Source organism: Olea europaea, chromosome 6 (assembly GCF_002742605.1).
Source record: "Olea europaea var. sylvestris chromosome 6, O_europaea_v1, whole genome shotgun sequence".
Taxonomy (NCBI): domain Eukaryota; kingdom Viridiplantae; phylum Streptophyta; class Magnoliopsida; order Lamiales; family Oleaceae; genus Olea; species Olea europaea.
Genome location: NC_036242.1, coordinates 8,850,172 through 8,874,371, shown reverse-complemented (window position 1 = coordinate 8,874,371; position 24,200 = coordinate 8,850,172). Strand labels below are relative to the sequence as shown.

Sequence of the window (24,200 nt, the reverse complement as noted above, 5' to 3'; positions counted from 1 at the left end):
CACATACCATATAAATCTCAATATCACATATCTTACATACCAAGCCACAAATGTGCTATAAATAATCTTTGAGATTCACATGTATCATAATAAAAGGGATTTCTGTAATAATCATAAAATTGAACAAATAATTACACATATTTTGATAATATACTTAATTTATAAATATTTTAAAAATATTTATATTTTTCCACTCACAAAACTAGATACGCCAAATTGTCCCGACATTCGTATCGCCGCCTGAAATATGATATAATTTTTAAATCAACAATTAATTATTTTAAGTAATTTTAACAATTAAATAAGCAATTCCCAAACTTAATTATTTCACGTTTCAGCGATTTTTAAAGTCTCTTTAACCACTAAAACTAATTTTTTCTTTCATTTAACTCAATTTCATAACTTATTATACTTAACCATTTCAATAAAATTGAATTTAATCTAACAATTTAACAATTATAAAATTAAACATAACCTTTCAATAAGTAACTTTTCACATACCTTTAACTTTGAAGAATTCAAGCCTAATAGTAGAAGAACTTATTTGTAACATGTTGGTGAAAAATTTTTATCGTTTTCTTTCTTCTTTCTCTTTTTATTTATTTATTTATTTATTTTCTTCTTCTCTTTTTTCTCTTTTCTCTCTCTCTTTCTCCATGCTCTTGTTTCTCCCTCTCTTTTGTGTATTGTGTGAAATGAAATGGGTTGGTGTGTAATTAAAATTGGTTTATATCTATTCTAAGCCACCGCCTGCCGTTTTCACTTTTTTTTAGTTTTCATTCAAATTTTCTTTTTACATAGCATGACATATTTGACTGGGTTTAAATAATTTAGTTTTAGGTTTGACTGACTTGTTATAATTTACTTTGAATATGGGTAGAGGTGAAAGACCACTGTATCAAAGATGAGCAAAAGAAATGAAGGCTTTGGACGGTTAATCCAAAAAATATATCAAAACCCTAAAAGCTTCTCATAATTAGAGGGTGTTTGGTAGGAATTTTTATGTGAAAATAAATTTTTGAATAGTAAATTAATGGGAATTGTGTGGTTGAAAAATAAGAAAAAGTTTTTGATTTACGTGTAATATTATTTTAATAAAGAATGTGTGGTTGAAAAGAAGAGAGAGAAAAATGCATTTTGATAAAAATTGGTGCCAAACAGAGCCTTAGTTTCATCATATATATAGTACCGCCACCTTTTTTAATCAGACCAAACATAATTCGGGTCACCATACTCTAACAATGTTCTCCTAAATTAGTTTTCAAGTAAGTCCAAATTCTGTGTGGAACATAAATGTTAAGTTTTGAATATAATTTATTCATGATAGTTTATTTTTTACGAAGAGTCAAGGTCTTATAAAGACCAGACCTCACAATTCCTTTAATAAGACTAGTCTACATGTTTGCGTCGAATAACATTCATAGACCTAATCAACGATGTAACAGTGACCAATTATATTAAGAGTCCGTTTGATTACAAAGGTGAAATTTGGGTGGAAAGAAAACGAATTCCAGGGAATTGAATTGATGGGAAATTATTTTCCTGAAAATTGTAAATTATTGTGTTTGATCGGTATAATTTTTCACGTGGAAAATGTTTAAATTAAAGTATTTTTTGATGTCCGTTTGACTTTGTTTTACATGAAAATTGTCAATTAAAGGGATAGAATTTACTGGTATTGAGGATAAAATTTGTTTCCATTGCCAAAACAAAACAAAAAAATAAAAATTTCAAGAAAATCATCTATCTTTTTATGTTCGTTTGGCTTTATTTTACATGAAAATTGTCAATTAAAGGAAAATATTTTTTTACAATAATTCTTAGAATTTGTCTTCATTACCAACAAAAAAAAACGAAAAAAATTAAAAAAACACTACAGTAACCAGGAAAATGAATTCTCACTCAATTAGATGGAAAATGTCCATGTGGCAACAAAAGCAAAAAACCAATTTTATGGAAAATAAATGGTATCAAACACCATTAATTGAGTAAAAGATGAAAAATTTGTTCCATTTTCTATGCAATTGGTTCCAATCAAACACTACCTAAATTCTGTTGCATTTGGAATATTTGCTATAAATATTCATTAGGAAGGAGGAACGTCTTTTCTTGGCAACTTCACATGAAGCATGATTGAAGTACAATTTCTTGCTCTTTCCCACCTGATTTATATCTGAAAACAGTAGAAACAACAAGTCAATACCAGTAATAAATAAATTCCGCTATTATTGATAACTTAAAGAAAGCACTAGTTCAATAAGAATAATATATTGTTTTAGGTCAAGCATAGCCGTTTGCGCTTACAAAATAGGTGTAAAAAGTGACTATCTTATGTCAAATATTGAATATATTATGGAATCAATTGAAAAGTTTACTTTTCATTAGCAGCCTGACATTGTGGAACCAAATGATGAAATTTTAATCATCTAGAGCCCATGCAAGTCAGGTTAACGAGCCGTGTAGAATTTTGAGACAGTAGATAATGAACAACTGGGAATATTGTTTTCTTCCTGTTTGAATCCCCTGCATCGAGAGCTGAAGATACAAGGTCAAGACAAAAGATAGAGATTAAACATGATGAAATCAATTGAAGTTGCATGCTTTCTTCTTCTCCTATCATCCTTACCGTCCATCCTAAAGTTTTGCACTGCAATTGATATCATCAGTACAACTCAGATCCTCAGAGATGGCGACACCCTGGTTTCATCTGGGGGGAGATTTGAACTGGGATTTTTCAGCCCAGATAACACAAATAATCGGTATGTGGGAATATGGTACACCAACGTAACTATTTTCAAAGCAGTTTGGGTAGCTAACAGAGAAATTCCGGTAACGAGTACATCAGGCATCTTGAAGGTCCTCGAGCCAGGTGTGTTGGTTCTTCAGAATGACACTAGTAACATCATATGGTCTTCCAATACATCAAGGGTTGCTAAGACTCCAGTTTTGCAATTGTTGGACTCAGGAAACCTTGTCGTTAGAGAAGCAAATGATGATCGTCCAGAGAATTTTCTCTGGCAAAGTTTTGATTATTTAACCGATACATTTCTGCCAGACATGAATTTTGGTGGGAACTCTGCAACAGGTATACAGAACTACCTAACATCGTGGACGAACAATAATGATCCAGCTCCAGGAGATTATACATATTACATGGATCTGACGGGATATCCACAGAACATCTTAAAAAGAGGTAACGTAATTCTGTGCAGAATGGGACCCTGGAATGGTCTTCGCTTTAGTGGGATACCAAATTCAAGGCAGGATCCAACATACACCTTTGAATTTATCTCGGATGAGAACAAGACATTCTATAGGGAAGAACCTATTGACAGATCAGTTATTTCAAGAGTTACTTTGAGTCTGAATGGTGTCACACAGCGCTGGATATGGGTCCATCGTATCCAAGACTGGGTCCTTTACCTGAATATACCATCTGATTATTGTGATACTTATAAATTATGTGGTGCTTATGGTATTTGCAAAATAGCAAATTCTCCTGTATGTGGATGTCTCGACAGATTTGTGCCAAAGGATCCAGAAGGTTGGGTTAGGTCAGATTGGTCAAATGGGTGCATTCGAAGAACACCTTTGAATTGCGAAAAGGGTGATGTATTTTTGAAGTATTCTGGGGTTAAAATGCCAGACTCACGATATTCTTGGGTTAACAAGAATATGACACTTGAAGAATGCAAAGTAAAGTGTTTAAAGAATTGCTCTTGTATAGCATATACACAATTAAATATCAACATAGAGGGAAGCGGATGCTTGTTTTGGTCGGGAGACTTGATTGACATCAGAGATCTATCTGTAGATGGACAAGATATTTACATTAGAATGGCTTCTTCTGAGTGGGGTAAGAATATTAATATCAATCGATACTTCAGTATTAATACTTCAATTAGAAAAAATTTTATGTATACCTTTTGTGTGAGTTTCAAATTGTGCCTATCATAAAGACTATCTATTTGCTTTGGATAAAACTCGTTTGCAGATTCGAAAGGATCGAGAAGAAAAATATTGATTTCTAGTATGACTTCATTGATGGGAATGGTTCTGCTAGGCCTCAGCTTGATGTTGTATTACTGGAAAAGGAAGAAAAACTATGCAAATGGGAGAATAGGAGGTGAGCAACCTGTGTTATTTAACGATGAAGACTAATTAACAAAAACATAGTCAAACATATTTTACTGGGCAACAATTTCACTTTTCAACTTCTATCTGCTAAATTATATCCTCAAACCATTCAATTTTCAGGTGGCCAAAACAAAGACTTTGAACTGCCATTGTTCGACTTGTCTACAGTTTCAAAAGCCACCAATAACTTTTCAACCAACAACAAGCTTGGACAAGGAGGATATGGGCCTGTTTATAAGGTGAATATATGCTAAATCTGTATGTGGTTTCTGACATTACTTTTGAGCAAATTAGAGCAAAACCTTGTAGATGTTTCTTTAATGATATTGTATGCAATCCTGATGATATCCTATTTAACAGTGAACAGCTGGTAGAGTTTTAGAAGAATGATATGACTAGTGAACTTTATTTGAGATGAGATGCCCCCAAAGTGAAATCATACACTGAAATGTGGACTTAGAACCATGAATAACGCTTAGTTCTTATGCCATCGACACTTTGTCCATCAAAATAATATTAATCGTTCTTATTTTCTTATTTCAAAGAAATTTTGCAGAAGATGATCAATGTCTTCTGAAAAACTAGACTTGCTCCATATTGTGTAGACCTGAAAAGAAGTGGTCTTTTCTTGGAACTTCTAAAAGATTTTTAAAGTTTTCCTTCCGCAAATTAAGCTTCATACACATATATGTAGCAAAGTTCAAGTTCCCAGTTCCCATTTTAAATGAGAAGGAGTCCCCAAATTCAATCATTATGGCATCTATGATAGCCTAGGAGAAAAGTTAAAGGAGAGTAAAAGATAATAGAAACAAAAGGAAGCCTGCACTAATTCAAGTTCATAAAGTGAATCCTTTTTCAAATGTACAATTTATTATTTTAGGGAATGCTGGAAAACGGGGAAGAGATTGCTGTGAAAAGGTTGTCAAAAACTTCCATGCAAGGAATTATTGAATTCAAGAATGAAGTTATCTGTATCGCCAAACTTCAGCATCGTAATCTTGTGAAACTTCTAGGATGCTGCATTCAAGGAGAGGAAAAGATGTTGATTTATGAATACATGCCCAACAAAAGCCTGGACTTGTTTTTATTTGGTGAGTATTTCTAACTCTAGTACAGTCAGCACAAAATTACCTCAATTTTGGAGAATTAATTTAATATGTAGCCATAATAAATATTTAATATGTTTAAGTCACTGTTATATGGTAAGTATCATAAAAACACATGCAGTGAATAGAAAATTCATTCTAGTCAAAAATCGAATCCAAGGTGATTGCATGAATATGTGAAAGTGAAGTTCTTTCAGTATATTACACGTGTATAATTCTGCAATATATTTTCCACGACACAGCTGATAACAGATTTTGGAATCAATTTCTGATGTCCAAGCTTTGTAAAACTGGATATGGTATACTGACATTAGCAAAATTCTTTGGCAGATGAAACAAGAAGTAAATTACTTGATTGGCCCAAGCGCCTCAAAGTTGTTAATGGAGTTGCTAGGGGACTTATATATATTCATCAAGATTCCCAGTTGAGAATTATCCATAGAGACCTCAAAGCTAGCAACATATTGCTAGGTACCGACATGAAACCTAAAATATCTGACTTTGGAATTGCTAAAAGTTTTCGAGAAAATGAAACTGAAGATAAGACAAGTCGAGTGGTTGGAACATAGTAAGAAACTCAAAGACACAACATATATTTAGTATACTTCCATTTTTCACTATATATTCTAACTAATACTTCCACACAGTGGTTACATGTCACCAGAATATGCAGTGCATGGTCGATTCTCAATAAAGTCAGATGTATTTAGCTTTGGCGTTCTTGTGCTGGAGATTGTGAGTGGAAAGAGAAATAGTGGGTTTTTCCGTGAAAATCAGCACCTCAACCTTCTTGGACATGTAATTTCTGTCTTAAATATTTTAACATTTATCTATGTTTATTGTTTTTGTGATAAACCTGGAGACAGAGTAGGTTGACATGGTTAAATTTATACAGGCGTGGACACTTTATAAGGAAGAAAGGTCATTGGAACTTATTGACCCTTTTCTACTTGAGTTCGCTAATCCATCTGAAGTGCTTCGATTAATCCATGTGGGCCTTTTGTGTGTGCAACAATGTCCAGATGATAGACCAAGCATGGCTTCAGTGGTTGCAATGTTGGACAATGAAGTTATGTTGCCTCCAGCAAATCAACCTGGTTTTTTCACAGAAAGAGATGTATTTGTAGTTAAAAGTACAACTAGCTCCTCATCCAATGAAGTAACCATTACACAGTTGGAAGCACGATGAACGTTTATTATTTTGGTGCTCGACTATTTAACTCGTGAACATATTTCCCCCCAACTCCATTTTGGGATTTTTGTAACACAATGTTGCGTATTGAGAATTCAATATTGTAGAATCAATTTCTGATCCTTAAATTTAGTTGAAGAAATTTGAAGTATATACTTATCATGGAGACTTTTAGACACTTCTGTTACTTCAGAGTTTTGAATGATTGGGCTCTAGCTTATTATCTTTCTTCTTCTTTTGTTTTTGTTTTTTTATACTATGGAATGAAGGAGTCTCAAATTACATAAATCTTGGCCAAGCTATATCAACAGCATCAACTAGTAAATAAGAAGATAAATCACATAGAGGAGAACTAACAATATGTACGCCTAAGCTTAAATGTTCGAAATGAGTGGCCATCCAATCCACGCAGTAGTTAGCCTCCCCATGAATATGTCTTATGGTGCAGACCCAATTACGGTTTTGAAGGTCTTCAATCGCATCGATCAAATGTAAATGAGGATCTAACCGAATGGTATGATGATTGATCTTTTCAATCGCAACTAGAGAATCTGACTCCAGCTCAACCAATATATATCCCTGCTCCCAACAAAGTAGGAGACCATGATAAATCACCCCAAAGCTGTGATGCTAAGATGCACGATATTCCAACTCTAAAAGTAAAACCATTAATCCATGAACCACCATCATCCCTTAAGACACCTCCAGCAGCTTCTTGACCTGGTTGACCTCTTGCACTTCCATCCACATTAACCTTCACAAAATGTACATGAGGTCTAGTCCAACAAATAAGGGCTTCAAACCTGAGACTTGTTTGAAACTTTCCCATCACATCCCATGCTTCCTTAGCCCTCCCCATTATAATTTTTGTCAGGCTAAGTGGCCACTAAAAGTTGTCCTCATGAATATAAAAATTGCGCCAATACCATAATAGCAAGATGGTAAACATAAATATAATGGACCAAGGAACACCATATAAATTTGCACTACTAGTGATATTTATCATTAGCCAAGCATTCAAAGGCAATATAAAGAAATTACTCTGTTGCTAGGTAGTATCCTACACCAAATATCCTTCAATTGTTAGCAATCTCTCAAAGCATGCAGGATATCTTCTTTGCCACTAGAGCATCTATGGCAAGTTTCAGTAACTGATAAGTGCAGAGCTGCTAGGAATGATTTTGAAGGAATAGTTTCATGCATGATTTTCCAAAGGAACAACTTCAACTTAATAGGACACTTTAAGGATCAAATCTTACCCCAATCCTTATTGGAAGAAGGAGTTGGGATCTGCAATTCATAGGCTAACTTTATCGAAAATTGACCATCATGAATTATCAACCAAAAAATTGAATCATCCGTGGTGCTGTGAGGCTGGATCTATTTAGCTGCTAACATTAAAATATTTTCCTCTGGTAAATCATTGGATAAAGTAGCAAAGTCCCAACTACCATCCTCCAAAAAATAATCTGCAATAGATAGCTCCGCTTCAATATTAGTAATGGCCTGTAAAGCATAGGATAGTAGGGTACTACAAGAAAGCCAATGATCCAACCAAAATGTTGTATTTTTTCCCATAGGACACATCATTCCCAAACCCTTTTTGAGGACATCCCTGCCCTTCAAGATGCTTCTCCCAAGTGTAAGATGAAACACTTCTCAAACTAATCGAAAGAAAGTCCGTTCATTTCATATATTTGGCTTTCAAAACTTCAACCCAAAGACTATCAGAGTCATTCATAATAAGCCATCCTAGCTTTGCCAAATAAGCAAGATTTGTTTTCCTAGTGTCCTTCATGTTCAAACCTCCATTTTCCTCAGGCAAGAAAATCTTTTCCCAATTCGCTATGTGGAGCTTTCTAATCCCATTCATCTCTCCCCAAACGAATTTGCGAATTAGGTTGTCTATTTCATCAACAGCATGGTCCAGCAGATAAGTTGTCTGCATCAAATAACTTGGCATTGTAGAAAGTACCGAATGCATAAGAGTCGGTCTACCTACCATGGATAGACTTTTGTTCTCCCATGCTAATAGGCATCTTTGAATTTTGCTGATGATATCTCCATATATCTTCTTGGTGATTCGACCATGAATCATAGGTGCTCCCAAATATTTTCCAAAGTCCTCGTTTAGGACAAAAGTTGCTCAGTCTCATTGCTTGATCATGGGATATATTTGAAAACACTAGAAGCCTTGATTTGCTAAGGCTTACCTTTTCTCCTGAGGCATCACAAAATTATTTCATCACATTCATCATCACCTATATCTGTTTCTGAGTGGCAACTCCAAATAACATTAAATCATCCGTAAAATAGACAGGCGTAGGAGCAGGTCCATGCCGAGTAATCATGAAAGGTTTCCATCTTCATTTTTTGACTTCATTATTAATCAAATTAGACAGCTTCTCAAAGCACAATACAAATAAGTAAGGTGAGAGAGGGTCACGTTGACGTATTCCCCCGGTTGGATTGTAATAAAGAAGACACTCTCAATTGCATAAAGTTGCAAAGGAAGTGGATTTTTCCATGAACATTATAAGTTTAACCCATGTATTAGGAAGACCAACCTCCTTAAGAACTGACTTCAAGAATGCCCATTTCCATCTATGGTAAGCTTTCTCTAAATCTATTTTGATGTTAATGCAATGGTATTGCATTATCGATAGTCATGAAGTACGCTAACAATATTGTGAAAGCAAATACTATTTACATTGTATTTGATGGAATTTATATGCATCAGTTTATTGGCTTACTCTTAGGGGGTGATTTGTACTCCTATTGGGTGTCCATGGGCCATTTCTTATGGGGACAAATTTAGAGTACGTTTGGAAAGTGTTTATAAACACTTTATAAAACCACTTTTTTATCCACACACTTACGATACCATTTAAGTGGAACATCAGAAGATTTGCAACTTGACTATCTTGATTTGTATTTTGTACGTAATCATATTGCATTTGGATTATAGATACAGGATCTAGAATTGCCAAATGTACTGAGTTTCTAATGGTAAAATTATGTCTCTAATTTCTAACTTTAACTTCCATACATGCATACTGGTGTTCTGTAGTAATGCTGAATGCTCATAATATCAAATTTAGCTCATGACGAACATTATAAAAAGTTTAAGCCCTCGTTTTCCCATTCTTTCCCATTAAAATGAAAAATTTATTATCCATCACATCAAATCATCAAATTTGAATTTCTATTTTTTGTGTGGAGTTTATAACGGCTATATTTTTCATTCTCATTTTTACAAAAATGAGAAACAAATGCATATTAAACTCTCTTATTTTCATCTTCAGCCTTTATATTTTTGTTATTTTCTTCTATAAAAGAAGGATGCATATGATTGTATAAGTTAATGCGGTTGAAGATGGAGCTGAATTTTTATCTTATGATATAAAGTTTCATGATGATTTTATTTATGTTATTGCTAGTATGATTTGAAGGGAAAACTGAGATCAATTAAACAACATCTTCTTCATGATCAAGTATTAGCTACTCATAAAAGAACTAACTATGGATTGAAACACTGAGCTTATTTATATATTATTAAGGTAGAGGTGGAATTTCGGAGTCTTATGTGTACAACAGATATGCTAGGATTGGCAACGGTTCGGTTATGGGTCGGTTCGGCCAAAATCATAACCGCACCATAACCATGTAAATCGGTTCGATCGGTTCGTATTTCGGTTCGGTACGGTTCAATTCAGTTAATAACCACGAAAATAAATTATTTTTTATAGATTCATCCATCAAATTGATATAAAACAATTTATGAAAAAAGTCAATGAAAACAAAAACACAATATTCTAAACGAAAATGTAAACATTATCAAACAATATTCCAAATGAAAATGCAAACATTATCCCAATTTTCAATTGTAAAATACAAATTTAACAAACAATATTATAAATATAACAATACCAAACTTTTTCTTCATTCTTAATTATTGTACATCGAAGTTACTTGATTCATTCTTCCCCACAAGTCTTACTAGCATAGATCAACTCTCAAAGTTGATTTCTATATAGTAAATAAGAAATATAAGTAGAGAATACAACGATACTATCTATTCCAAAATGGTCTTAACTAAGATTTAAATAAAAAAATTTACCTCTTCGTTAGCTTCCTTCTCGTTAAACGTTGCACAAGCTCTAGAGTATGATGAAGTAAATTTTTTTACACACAATAGAAAAAAATTAACAATAAAAGGAGTCATGCATGAGTTTGTGGTTTGTGAAGAGTAGAGTTTGCATTTATATACTGTCATACTAATGCTATTATTATGGGGTAATGATAAGTGGGTTGGCCGGCTGAGTCATGTAGATGTAATGGGGGGGGGGGGATTTTGTTTTGGACTAGATAGAAAAGTAGTGTAAATCCCAATAATCAATTCAATTGTTTTTTTTTTAGCAGGTAATCGGTTCGATTTCGGTTCGACGGTATAAATACCATACCCGCACCGCCACAAACCAGTTCATTAAAATAAAAACCATATCCGCCCCATTGCACCATCGGTTCGATTTTTTCGCCCCATTCGGTTTGGTTAACCGCGGCTTTCGATTTTGACGGTTCAAATTGCCATCTCTAGATATGCTACAAAAAACCATTTGATTTTGGAAGATCATTAGGTTTACCAACTGGATGGTTTATTGTTAATTTAACTATTCAAATCATTGAGGTATAAGATATGAAGTATTTTAAAAAAATCAGGTGACTTACCTTCAAGCACATTGAGCCTGAAAATTTGCAATTGCTAGCTCCTTTATCTTCTTCAGGAGAGCACAAGGTGTCATGCCACCTACTGAAGTCGATTTCAAAGCCGTAAGATAAAGATCAATGGACTTCTAGTGTCAAAATTAAGAAACAATGAAGGGGGACTTGTCCATTGAATGATTTTTTTAAACCTAGGTAATGGAGAATAATTTTAGAAGAGAAATTAGATGGGTTTGGTTTGAACAAATTGATCATATAAACTTTATCGTGATTTTGTATCTTTGATCATTTGGCAACACTAAAAAAAGTCGCAAAATGGTTATTGGCAACACTAGAAAAACATTGCAAAAATGTTGTTGGCAACACTAAAAAACCTTGCAAAAATATTATTGGCAACATTCAAAACATGTTGTTATATCCTTCAACTATATGGTAATACCAAGGTTTGCAACATACATCCGAACATTGCAAAATGTATTCGTCAACATTTTTTGAACGTTGCAAAATGCTATTTTTGTTGTAATGCAAGAACACAGATTTACGTCATAGACAGAAAAATATAGGTAGAGGAGAAAGTCCACTATATCAAAGATGAGCAAAAGAGATGAGGGCTTTGGACGGTTAATCCAAAAAATATAACAAAACCCTAAAAGTTTCTCATAATTAGTTTCATCATATATATAGTATGTAATACCTTAAATATAAAATATGTATATATATAAAAGAGAGTCAAACATATCATGCCATACTTAAAAAGAAAAAAAAGAAAAAAAAGGAGAGAGATACAAAAAGACAAAAAAATTATATATATATATATATATAATTCAAACCCATTTTTATGTATACACTGGAAGCAGAGAACAAAAATGGAGAGAGAGAGAAAAAAAAAAAAAAAAGAGGGAAGAAGAAGAAGGGAAAAAAATAGAATTTTTTTGCTAATGTGGTAGGAATTAAGTGATCTACATTTAGGCTTGAATTCCTCAATTTTGAAATGTAAGTAAAAAGTTTCTTATTGTCAAATTATATTTGATTTTATAGTTGTTAGATTGTTAGACTAAATTCAATTTTATTGAAGGGGTTAACTATAATAAACAACGAAATTGAGTAAGATGAAAGAAAAACTAGTTTTAGTGATTTAAGAGATTTTAGAAATCGCTTAAACGTGAAATAATTATGTTTGGGTATCGTCTATTCAATTATTGAAATTATTTAAAATAATTAATTGTTTATTTAAAAATTATATCGTATTTCAGGCGACGATACTGATATCAGAACAGCTTACCAACCGAGTTGATTTTGCGAACATAGTATTGTGAGTGAAAAAATATAAATATTTTTATAGTATTTATAAATTAAGTATATTGTTAAAGTATGTGCAATTATATGCAATTATGTGTTTGAATTATATGGTTATTATGGAAATATTTTTTATTATGATACATGTGGATTTTAAAGATTGTATACGGTACATTGTGAATTGGAATATGAGGTATGATTTTGAGATCGACCAGAAAAGCACTCGTGATTATATATTTATTCTAGTTCACTGAAAGGCCTTGGTCGTGTTCTATACTACACTGAGGGTTCTTGGACCGGGGATGAAGGGGTCTCGACCGTGTACATATAGTTCACTGAGGAGTCTTGACCGTGTTCTAGAATTGATTATGACAGGTCTTTGAGACAGATTTTCGTTCACGAAGGGGCCAATGGCCCATGGCGAAAGTTCTTAGCACAAGGGGCGGATTACAGATTTTAGTGAGAGGGTACATTTTTTGTGGATCACATGTGATGTGATGAGATGATGGTATAGATATCAGCTGATAACTATATCGTGATTATGAGATGATATTCACAGTGTTATAAGAATGACTTACTTTTTGCTATAATTATATGAGTCTATCATGTGAATATTAAAGGATATGAACTGAATGTTTGGTAAAAATGTTTAAAGGAGAAAGTATAATTATTTTCGAACTCTTCCACTCACTGAGCTATAAACTCATATTTTTTGAAATCTTCTTACAGGTAGCAATTGATTCTTTTAGTTGGAAGAGCATAATGATTCGGAATGAGAGTCATACGACATGTTGAGTATTATAAACTCATATTGATGAGGCATAAAGTAAATAATTTGGGCCCATCTCATTATATTTTTCATAGCATTGGATTTTGGCGTATATTTTGTAGTAAGTCATAGTCAGCCTTGGTGGTAGATCTGACATTTAGTCAGCATCTATCATCGGCACACGTCACGTTCCTAGTCCACTAAGGTGATTCGAGACGGGGCGTGTCAAAGTAGTATCAGAGCATGGTTTTGAAAATTTTTATGGTTCATGCATGTTTAGTGGATATAATTACATATCGTGGTAACAGAAATCACAGGCTCTCTAGCTCAAATGCATAGAACCAAAAATGATAGAAAGATATTTTTAACAGATCTAGGAAAAACTAGTATGTAAGTATGATAGTTGCAATGATATTATGGTTGGAAATGTTATTAGTTGTTGGGTTGGAACTATGTGTGTACGTAATCTAGTAAGATTTGAACAGATTTTGATGGACATTTGAAGTTATAAATTTTACAATCAGCGTGGAATTTTAATTATTTTGGAGCCAAATGGTCATTAGTGTTATCAAAATTTTGTGGTGATTTGTGGCCACTTATATGGGATGATAATAGAAATCATAATGGTTTATATTTATGCTATATGATAAGAAATTGTGGAAGACAAAATGATGATTTATGGATTGATAGATAACAATACGTTATCGTGTATTTTAGGCATCGAAGAAATTAACGATAATTCCAATTATTTCGATTATTTATGAGTTATTTGATTATAAGGAATGTGAGAATAATAGGGATGAACTTCATCATGATTACTGATTATGTGGTTATTTTTTGCTTAAAAAATATAATTAAATGGGTATGTGTATTTAGGTATGTTTATGTGAATTGAGAAATAAAAAGGAGTAGAGAATGGTAAAGCTGGAATTTACTGAGATTGAAAAATTAACATGTGCAATTTTGGTGGTACAAAGATTCTTTTTAAATGATATAGACAATTCATAGGATATATTTATAAAATTACATTTAGACGATATTGTTAATTGCATGGTGGAATTGGAGTATTTATCTTTGGTTAGTTGTAAGAAATTATATAATTAAATTACATTGTGCATCTTCTTTTGATAGAATGTTAGACACTATGAAGACAAGTTCAAAAGAAAGACTATCAACTATGGTTGGTTAATTAAAGGAGACTTGGATAATTATTTATTTTCATGGAATTGACATATAAGAGCTAGACACAAGTGACTATAATTGAGGTTATATATACTATTGAAATATTCTAAGAACATATGACGAAATGGGCGAAAGAATGTTGTTCGATCTTAATATGTAACCATTGTTATTGAAAAGAGTTTGATTAGAGAATAGTTTAAATTAGGACATAAGATGAAGATTTGGAGAACATGAAAAGTATTATTTTGAACATCAAATTGGAAAAATAATTGAATTTTCCTAAGGTTTTGGAAAAAAAAAATGATGAGAATATCAAATATTGACTCGTAGGAAGTTATTAAAAGTATGATAAGAAAGATTAAATTTTGGGACTAAAAGTTCGTGGGAGAAATCATTCAATAGAAGAAGCATTATGGCAAGTGATAATCAAATGTGTTCTCTACATATTTATATGTGCAAATCTTAGCCAATTGAATTTCGAGGACGAAATTCTTTGAAGGAGGTAAGTTTTGTAATACCTTAAATATTAAATATGTATATATATAAAAGAGAGTCAAACATATCATGCCATACTTTAAAAAAAAAATGAAGAAGAAGAAGAAGAAAATAGAAAATAGAAAATTTTTGCCAACGTGTTAGGAATTAAGTGGTCTATATTATTAGGCTTGAATTCCTCAATTTTGAAAAGTAAGTAAAAAGTTTCTTATTGTCAAATTATGTTTGATTTTATAGTTGGTAGATTGTTAGATTAAATTAAATTTTATTGAAGGGGTTAAGTATACTAAACTACAAATTGAGTAAAATGAAAGAAAAACTAGTTTTAGTGATTAAATAGACTGTAGAAACCAATTAAACATGAAATGATTAAGTTTGGGTATCGCTTATTTAATTATTGAAATTATTTAAAATAATTATTTATTTATTTAAAAATTATATCGTATTTTAGGCGATGATATTGACATTAGAACAGCTTACCAACCGGATTGATTTTGCGAACATAGTATTGTGAGTGAAAAAATATAAATATTTTTAAAGTATTTATAAATTAAGTATATTGTTAAAGAATGTGCAATTATATGCAATTATGTGTTTGAATTATATGGTTATTATGGAAATATCTTTTATTTGATGCATATGGATTTTAAAGATTGTATATGGTACATTGTCAATTGGAACATAAGGTATGATTTTGAGATCGGCCAGAAAAGCACCCGTGATTATATATTTCTTCTAGTGCACTGAGGAGCCTTGGCCGTGTTCTATACTACACTAAGGGGTCTTGGATTGGAGATGAAGGGGTCTTGACCGTATTCTAGAATTGACCGTGTCATACAAAAAAAAAAAAAAAAGATAAGACAAAAGTGGCGGGCGGTGGAAAACCCAAACAAATTCATTATAAATCTATATCAATCCATTTTACACACACAAAGAAACGATGCAGAGGAGAACGAAAGAGAAAAAGAGAAAGAGGAAGAGGAAGAAAAAAGAGAAAGGAAAAAGAAGAAGAAAAAAATTACCAACGTGTTAGGAATTAAGTTGTCTATATTATTAGGCTTGAATTTCTCAATTTTGAAAGGTAAGTAAAAAGTTAATTATTATGAAGTTATGTTTGATTTTATAGTTGTTAGATTGTTAGATTAAATTCAATTTTATTGAAGGGGTTAAGTGTAATGAACTATGAAATTGAGTAAGATGAAAGAAAAACTAGTTTTAGTGATTAAAGAGATTGTAGAAATCGCTCAAACGTGAAATGATTAAATTTGGGTATCGCCTATTTAATTATTGAAATTATTTAAAATAATTAATTGTTTATTTAAAAATTATATCGTATTTCAGGCGACGATACTGATATCAGAACAGCTTACCAATCGGGTTGATTTTGCGAACATTATACTATGAGTGGAAAAATATAAATATTTTTAAAATATTTATAAATTAAGTATATTATCAAAATATGTGTAATTATGCGTTCAAATTATATGATTATTATGGAAATCTCTTTTATTATGATATATGTGGAATATCGAAAATTATTTATGGCATATTTGCGACTTGCTATGTAAGACATGTGATATTGAGATTTGTTTGGTATGTGAGACATGCAATATTGAGATCGGTCAGAAAAGTACCCATGATTATATACTTCTTCTAATTCACAAATGGGCCTTAGCTGTGTTCTATCCTACACGGAGAGTCTTGACCTGATATTGGTCTTGATCGTGTACATATAGTTCACAGAGGAGTCTTAGCAGTGCTCTAGAATTGATTATGAGAGGTCTTTGAGACCGGCTTTCGTTCACGGAGGGGCCAAAGGCTCGTGGCGAAAGTTCTTAACTCGAGAAGCGGATTACATATTTCAGTCAGAGGGTACATATTTGGTGGATTTTTCAGCACGTTTGATGTGATGAGATTATAACATGGTTATCAGCTGATGTTATATCATGATTTTAAGATGATATTTTTATGACCTTACATGAATATTTCACTTTTTGGCTATAACTACATCATGGTAGTTTGTGAATTATTAAATGATATGAATTTGATTTTCGATAAAAATGTATAAATAAAAAAGTATAATTATTTTCGAACTTCTCCACTCACTGAGCTATCAACTCATATATTTTTCTGTAATTTATCTACAAGTGGAAAATTGATTCTTTTTAGCTGGAAGAGCCTAATGATTTCGGAGTGAGAGTCACACGACATGTTGAGTGTTATAATTCATATTGATGAAGCACGAAGTAAATAATTTGGACCCACGCATTATATTTTACATAACCATTTGATTTTGTTGCATTTTTTAAATAACTCATAGTCAGTCTTGGTGATAGATTTAACATCTAGTCAGCATCTATTATCGACGCATGTCACGTTTCGAGTCCACTAGGGTGATTCGGGACGTGTCGTGTCGCCAAAAGCCCGTGACGAAAGTTCTTAGCCCGAAGGGCGGATTACAGATTTTAGTCAGAGGGTACATTTTTTGTGGATCACATGTGATGTGATGAGATGATGGTATAGATATCAGCTGATGACTATATCGTGATTATGAGATGATATTCACAATGTTATAAGAATGACTTACTTTTTGCTATAATTGTATGAGTCTATCATGTGAATATTAAAGGATATGAACTGAATGTTTGATAAAAATATTTAAAGAAAAAAGTATAATTATTTTCGAACTCTTCCACTTACTGAGTTATAAACTCATATATTTTTTCGAAATTTTCTTACAGGTAGCAATTGATTCTTTTAGCTGGAAGAGCCTAATGATTTCGGAATGAGAGCCACATGACATGTTGAGTATTATAAACTCATATTGACGAGGCATAAAGTAAATAATTTGGGCCCATCTCATTATATTTTTCATAGCATTTGATTTTGGCGCATATTTTGTAGTAAGTCATAGTTAGCCTTGGTGGTGGATTCTAGTCAGCATCTATCGTCGGCGTACATCACGTTCCTAATCCACTAGGGTGATTCAAGCCTGGGCATGTCATAGTACCGCTACCTTTTTTAATCAGACCAAACATAATTCGGGTCACCATCTCCTAAATTAGTTTTCGAGTAAGTCCAAATTCTGTATTTCCATAAATGTTAAATTTTGAATATAATTTATTCATGATAGTTTATTTTTTACGAAGAGTCAAGGTCTCGTAAAGAGCAGACCGCACAATTCCTTTATGATCTCGTAACACCATTCCCAACAATCCCCGTCTCCACCCTAACTGCTGCATGGATGTTTAACTTCAACAGACCCACCGTCAGCTTGGACCACTGAAATCAAATAATAGATTATCCGCAAAATAAGATTAGTCTACATGTTTGCGTCGAATAACATTCATAGGCCTAATCAACGATGTAACAGTGACCAATTATATTAGATTCAGTAGCATTTGGAATGTTTGCTATAAATATTCATTAGGAAGGAGGAACGTCTTTTCTTGGCAACTTCACATGAAGCATGATTGAAGTACAATTTCTTGCTCTTTTCCCACCTGACTTATATCTGAAAACAGTAGAAACAACAAGACTACCAGTAATAAATAAATTCCGTTTGCGCTTAAAGAAAGCACTAGTTCAATAAGAATAATAGCCGTTTGCGCTTACAAAATAGGTGTAAAAAGTGACTATCTTATGTCAAATATTGACTAAATTATGGAATCAATTGAAAAGTTTACTTTTCATTAGCAGCCTGACATTGTGGAATCAAATGATGAAATTTCAATCATCTAGAGCCCATGCAAGTCGGGTTAACGAGCGGTGTCGAATTTTAAGACAATAGATGATAAATAACTGGGAATGTTGTTTCTTCCTGTTTGAATCCCCTGCATTGAGTGCTGAAGATACAAAGTCAAGACCAAGGATAGAGATTAAACATGATGAAATCAATTAAAGTTGCATGCTTACTTCTTCTCCTATCATCCTTACTGTCCGTCATAAAGATTTGCACTGCAATTGATACCATCAGTACAACTCAGATCCTCAGAGATGGCGACACCCTGGTTTCATCTGGGGGGAGATTTGAACTGGGATTTTTCAGCCCAAATAACACAAATAATCGGTATGTGGGAATATGGTACACCAACGTAACTATTTTCAAAGCAGTTTGGGTAGCTAATAGAGAAATTCCGGTAACGAATACATCAGGCATCTTGAAGGTCCTCGAGCCAGGTGTGTTGGTTCTTCAGAATGACACTGGTAACATCATATGGTCTTCCAATACATCAAGGGTTGCTAAGACTCCAGTTTTGCAATTGTTGGACTCGGGAAACCTTGTCGTTAGAGAAGCAAATGATGATCGTCCAGAGAATTTTCTCTGGCAAAGTTTTGATTATTTAACCGATACATTTCTGCCAGACATGAATTTTGGTTGGAACTCTGCAACAGGTATCCAGAACTACCTAACATCGTGGATGAACAATAATGATCCAGCTCCAGGAGATTATAAATATTACATAGATCCAACGGGATATCCACAGGAAAAAGAGGTAATGTAATTCTGTGCAGAATGGGACCCTGGAATGGTCTTCGCTTTAGTGGGATACCAAATTCAAGGCTGGATCCAACATACACCTTTGAATTTATCACGGATGAGAACAAGACATTATATAGGGAAGAAGCTATTGACAGATCAGTTATTTCAAGAGTTACTTTGAGTCTGAATGGTGTCACACAGCGCTGGATATGGGTCCATCGTATCCAAGACTGGGTCCTTTACCTGAATATACCATCAGATTATTGTGATACTTATAAATTATGTGGTGCTTATGGTATTTGCAAAATAGCAAATTCTCCTGTATGTGGATGTCTCGATAGATTTGTGCCGAAGGATCCAGAAGGTTGGGTTAGGTCAGATTGGTCAAATGGGTGCATTCGAAGAACACCTTTGAATTGCGAAAAGGGTGATGTATTTTTGAAGTATTCTGGAGTTAAAATGCCAGACTCACGATATTCTTGGGTTAACAAGAATATGACACTTGAAGAATGCAAAGTAAAGTGTTTAAAGAATTGCTCTTGTGTAGCATACACACAATTAGATATCAGCATAAAGGGAAGTGGATGCTTGTTTTGGTCTGAAGAATTGAATGACATTAGAGATCTATCTGTAGATGGACAAGATATTTACATTAGAATGGCTTCTTCTGAGTTGGGTAAGAATATGAATATCAATTAATACGTCAGCATTAATACTTACTTCACTTAGAAAGACCTTATTTTGTTATCATTACATCAGTAGGCAAAAAAATTTATGAGCTAGTAAAATATTACGTATACCTTTTGTGTGACTTCCAAATTGTGCCTATTATAAAAGACTATCTATTTTCTTTGGATAAAACTTGTTTGCAGATTCAAAAGGAACGAGAAGAAAAATATTGATTTCGAGTATGACTTCATTGATGGGAATGGTTCTGCTAGGCCTCTGCTTGATGTTATATTACTGGAAAAGGAAGAAAAACTACGCAAATGGGATAATAGGAGGCCAAAACAAAGACTTTGAACTGCCATTGTTCGACTTATCTACAGTTTCAAGAGCTACCAATAACTTTTCAACCAACAACAAGCTTGGACAAGGTGGATATGGGCCTGTTTATAAGGTAAATATATGCTAAATCTATATGTAGTTTTCAGACATTACTTTTGAGCAAATCAGAGAAACACGTTATAGATGTCTCTAGATAGTAATATTGCTTGCAATCCTGATATTATCCTATTAATCTGTGAACAGATGCTGGAGTTTTGGAAGAATGATATGACTAGTGAACTTTATTTGAGAGGAGATGCCCCAAAGTGAAATCATCTACGGAAATGAGGATTTAGAACCATAAATAACCCTTAATTCTTAAGCCTATACATTATGTGCATCAAAATAATATTTCTTATTTTTATATTTTCAAAGAATTTTTGCAGAAGATGATCAATGTCTTCTGAAAAATTAGAATTGCTCCATGTCGGGTAGACCTGAAAAGAAGTGGTCTTCTCTTGGAACTTCTAAAAGATTTTTAACATTTTCCTTCCGCAAATTGAGCTTCATACGCATATATGTAGCGAATTTCAAATTCTCAGTTCTCATTTATAAGAAAAGGGAGTCCCTAAACTCAATCGTTATGGCATCTATTATTGCCTAGGAGAAAAGTTAAAACAGAGTAAAAGATAAATAGAAACAGAATGGAAGCCTGCACTAATTCAAGTTCATAAAGTAATCCTTTTACAAATGCACAATTTATGATTTCAGGGAGTGCTGGAAAACGGGCAAGAGATTGCCGTGAAAAGGTTGTCAAAAACTTCCACGCAAGGAATTATTGAATTCAAGAATGAAGTTATCTGTATTGCCAAACTTCAGCATCGAAATCTTGTGAAACTTCTAGGATACTGCATTCAAGGAGAGGAAAAGATGTTGATTTATGAATACATGCCCAACAAAAGCCTGGACTTTTTTTTATTTGGTGAGTAATTCTAACTCTAGTACAGTCAGCACAAAATTACGTAAAATTTTTTTGGAGAATTAATTTAATATGTAGCCATAATAAATATTTAATATTTTTAAGTCACTGTTATGTGGTAAGTAGTATCATAAAAACACATGCAGTGAATAGAAAATTCATTCTAGTCAAAAATTGAATCCAAGGTGATTGCATAAATATGTGAAAGTGATGTTGATTCGGTATTAAACATGTATAGTTCTGCAATATATTTTTCGACACAGCTGACAACATATTTTGGATTCAATTTTCTGATGTCCAAGCTTTGTAAAGCTGGATATGGTATACTGACACTAGCAAAATTTTTTGGCAGATGAAACAAGAAGTAAATTACTTGATTGGCCCAAGCGCCTCAAAGTTGTTAACGGAGTTGCTAGGGCACTTATGTATATTCATCAAGATTCCCAGTTGAGAATTATCCATAGAGACCTCAAAGCTAGTAACATATTGCTAGATACCGACATGAAACCTAAAATATCAGACTTTGGAATTGCTAAATGTTTTCGAGAGAATGAAATTGAAGTTAAGACAAGTCGAGTGGTTGGAACATAGTAAGAAACTCAAAATACAACATATATTTTGTATACTTCCATTTGTCAGAATATAATATAACTAATACTTTCACACAGCGGCTACATGTCACCAGAATATGCAGTGCATGGTCGGTTCTCAGCAAAATCAGATGTGTTTAGCTTTGGTGTTCTTGTGCTGGAAATTGTGAGTGGCAAGAGAAATAGTGGGTTTTCCCGTGAAGATCAACACCTCAACCTTCTTTGACATGTAGTTTTTGTCTTAAATATGTTAACATTTATCTACGTTTATTATTTTTGCACTGAACCTGGTGACAGGGTAGGTTGACATGGTTATATTTATACAGGCATGGACACTTTATAAGGGAGGAAGGTCATTGGAACTTATTGATCCTTTTCTACTGGACTTGGCTAATCCATCCGAAGTACTTCGATTAATCCATGTGGGCCTTTTGTGTGTGCAACAATGTCCAGATGATAGACCAAGCATGGCTTCAGTGGTTGCAATGTTGGACAATGAAGTTATATTGCCTCCAGCAAATCAACCTGGATTTTTCACAGAAAGAGATGTATTTGTAGTTAAAAGTACAACTAGCTCCTCATTCAATGAAGTAACCATTACACAACTGGAAGCACGATGAACGTATATTATTTTGGTGCTTGACTAATTAACTCGTGAACATATTTCCCCTCAACTCCATTTTGGGATTTTTCTAACACAATGTTGTGTATTGAAAATTCAGTATTGTAGAATCAGTTTCTAATCCTTAAATTTAGTTTGAGAAATTTGAAGTACATACTTATCATGGAGACTTTAAGACACTTGTATTTGACTAGTAAGTTCAGCAAAGCATGATGCTACATTAACGATGGATTTAGCGATGGTTGTAATTTTCTCACTATCTTTTAAATGTTGTTTGAAAAATAAAAGTGAAAGTATCAGTGACATCAATACATTTCGTCCCTAAAATTTTTTCATTTGTTTTTAAATAATTATCTTAAATTTTATAGTAAAATACTAAAATTTCCTAATTCATTTTGCATTACAATTACATCAAGAATATTATAAGTAGTCCTCATGCAAAGCAATCATCAACATTAGCATCTGTCTCACACATTATACTATTTTTCTTAAAAAGCATACATTTTGTAAATATCAATATTCAAAAGGAATATCATATTCATATATAAATATTTTAATATTTTAAAAGAATAAGATGTCCTTAAAGTAATGCTACATAAATATTTAGAAGAATATAATTTAATTTAGAAAATATTGGATTTATTGTTCTTGAAAAAGCACAATTTTAAAAGAACATTATGCTGTCTAATCTCTTGAAGAGATGCGTACTATATCTAAATTTTGTGAAATTAAAATATTTACTCCGAAAGAAAAGCATAAGATTCCTTTTCACGATACTTCTCTTTAGCTTTGGATTTTATTTATTTTTACATATAGTATAATGAATTTATTTTCAGATCGAATACATTAAATTAATCTTACTGGTTACATTGCTCCACGATCAAATTTTGGATTTCCACTTATTTGTCACGCTTGTTTAAATTATTGAATATATGGCCTAATAAATGTCATTTGATAGTGGAAATTACCTGGTATCCTATTTTTAAATAAAGCATATTTTAAATAATAATTAAGATTTAACATTGTATTCCCTCCATCCCATTTATATGGGCCTGTTTTGTTTTTCAAATGGATTAAGAAATCTTATCTAATGTTATTGGAAAAGCAATTTTTGCCAAAAATTTTCCTAATCTACCATTATTTATATTTTTTAGATTAAGTGGGAAAAATTGATTATAACTAAGCAAATTAAATAAGAATGTATTAGTAAATGAACAAAATAAATTATTCTCAATAAAGAAACGAGACTGCATAATTGGAACAAAAAATAAGAAAAGCCAACTTATATAAATGGCACCGAAGAAGTATTAAATGAATATATTACTAATTATATCAATCCACCCCAAATCATTCTCTTTCTTTTCCCAATTTTGATCTCCTCTGGCGATCGATAAACTACCAACGTTGATGGCACTGTGAGAGCTCTACGACAATAGCACCGCCACAGTTGAAGAAGTGTTCAAACGATAGCAGCATCTCTCATTTTTCTCTATATCACCCATTTTGGCTTTGCCTCCGACGACTAACCATCCACTATTCCGGCATTGTGACATCGTTGTGAAGATGAAGCAGCCGCAATGGAGTGAATGTCTCTATGGTAGTAGCGTAGAGGGCCTTTGATTTTTCAGATCCAACGACAC

At 32.8% G+C, this 24,200-nt stretch overlaps 2 protein-coding genes across 4 annotated transcripts; both read left to right on the top strand.

Moving 5' to 3' along the window:
• Positions 1-2,147: 2,147 nt before the first annotated feature.
• LOC111395724 (G-type lectin S-receptor-like serine/threonine-protein kinase At4g27290) lies at positions 2,148-6,613 on the top strand. Of its 3 annotated transcripts, XM_023021859.1 has the most exons (7): positions 2,157-3,856; positions 3,995-4,126; positions 4,258-4,376; positions 5,018-5,228; positions 5,574-5,811; positions 5,891-6,041; positions 6,139-6,613. In XM_023021859.1, exons 1-7 carry the CDS (start codon positions 2,575-2,577, stop codon positions 6,430-6,432), a joined length of 2,427 nt encoding a protein of 808 aa, XP_022877627.1. In that variant the 5' UTR covers positions 2,157-2,574; the 3' UTR covers positions 6,433-6,613. The 3 variants fall into 3 exon arrangements, with proteins under 3 accessions (XP_022877628.1, XP_022877627.1, XP_022877629.1); XM_023021860.1 differs by lacking the exon at positions 6,139-6,613 and having other exon boundaries at positions 2,148-3,856; positions 5,574-5,714; positions 5,891-6,030; XM_023021861.1 differs by lacking the exons at positions 2,157-3,856; positions 3,995-4,126; positions 4,258-4,376; positions 5,018-5,228 and having other exon boundaries at positions 5,626-5,714.
• Positions 6,614-18,753: 12,140 nt separating this feature from the next.
• LOC111395113 (G-type lectin S-receptor-like serine/threonine-protein kinase At4g27290) lies at positions 18,754-22,162 on the top strand. Its single transcript, XM_023021123.1, has 5 exons — positions 18,754-19,400; positions 19,445-20,058; positions 20,255-20,502; positions 21,141-21,351; positions 21,701-22,162. Exons 1-5 carry the CDS (start codon positions 18,784-18,786, stop codon positions 21,937-21,939), a joined length of 1,929 nt encoding a protein of 642 aa, XP_022876891.1. The 5' UTR covers positions 18,754-18,783; the 3' UTR covers positions 21,940-22,162.
• Positions 22,163-24,200: the final 2,038 nt, after the last annotated feature.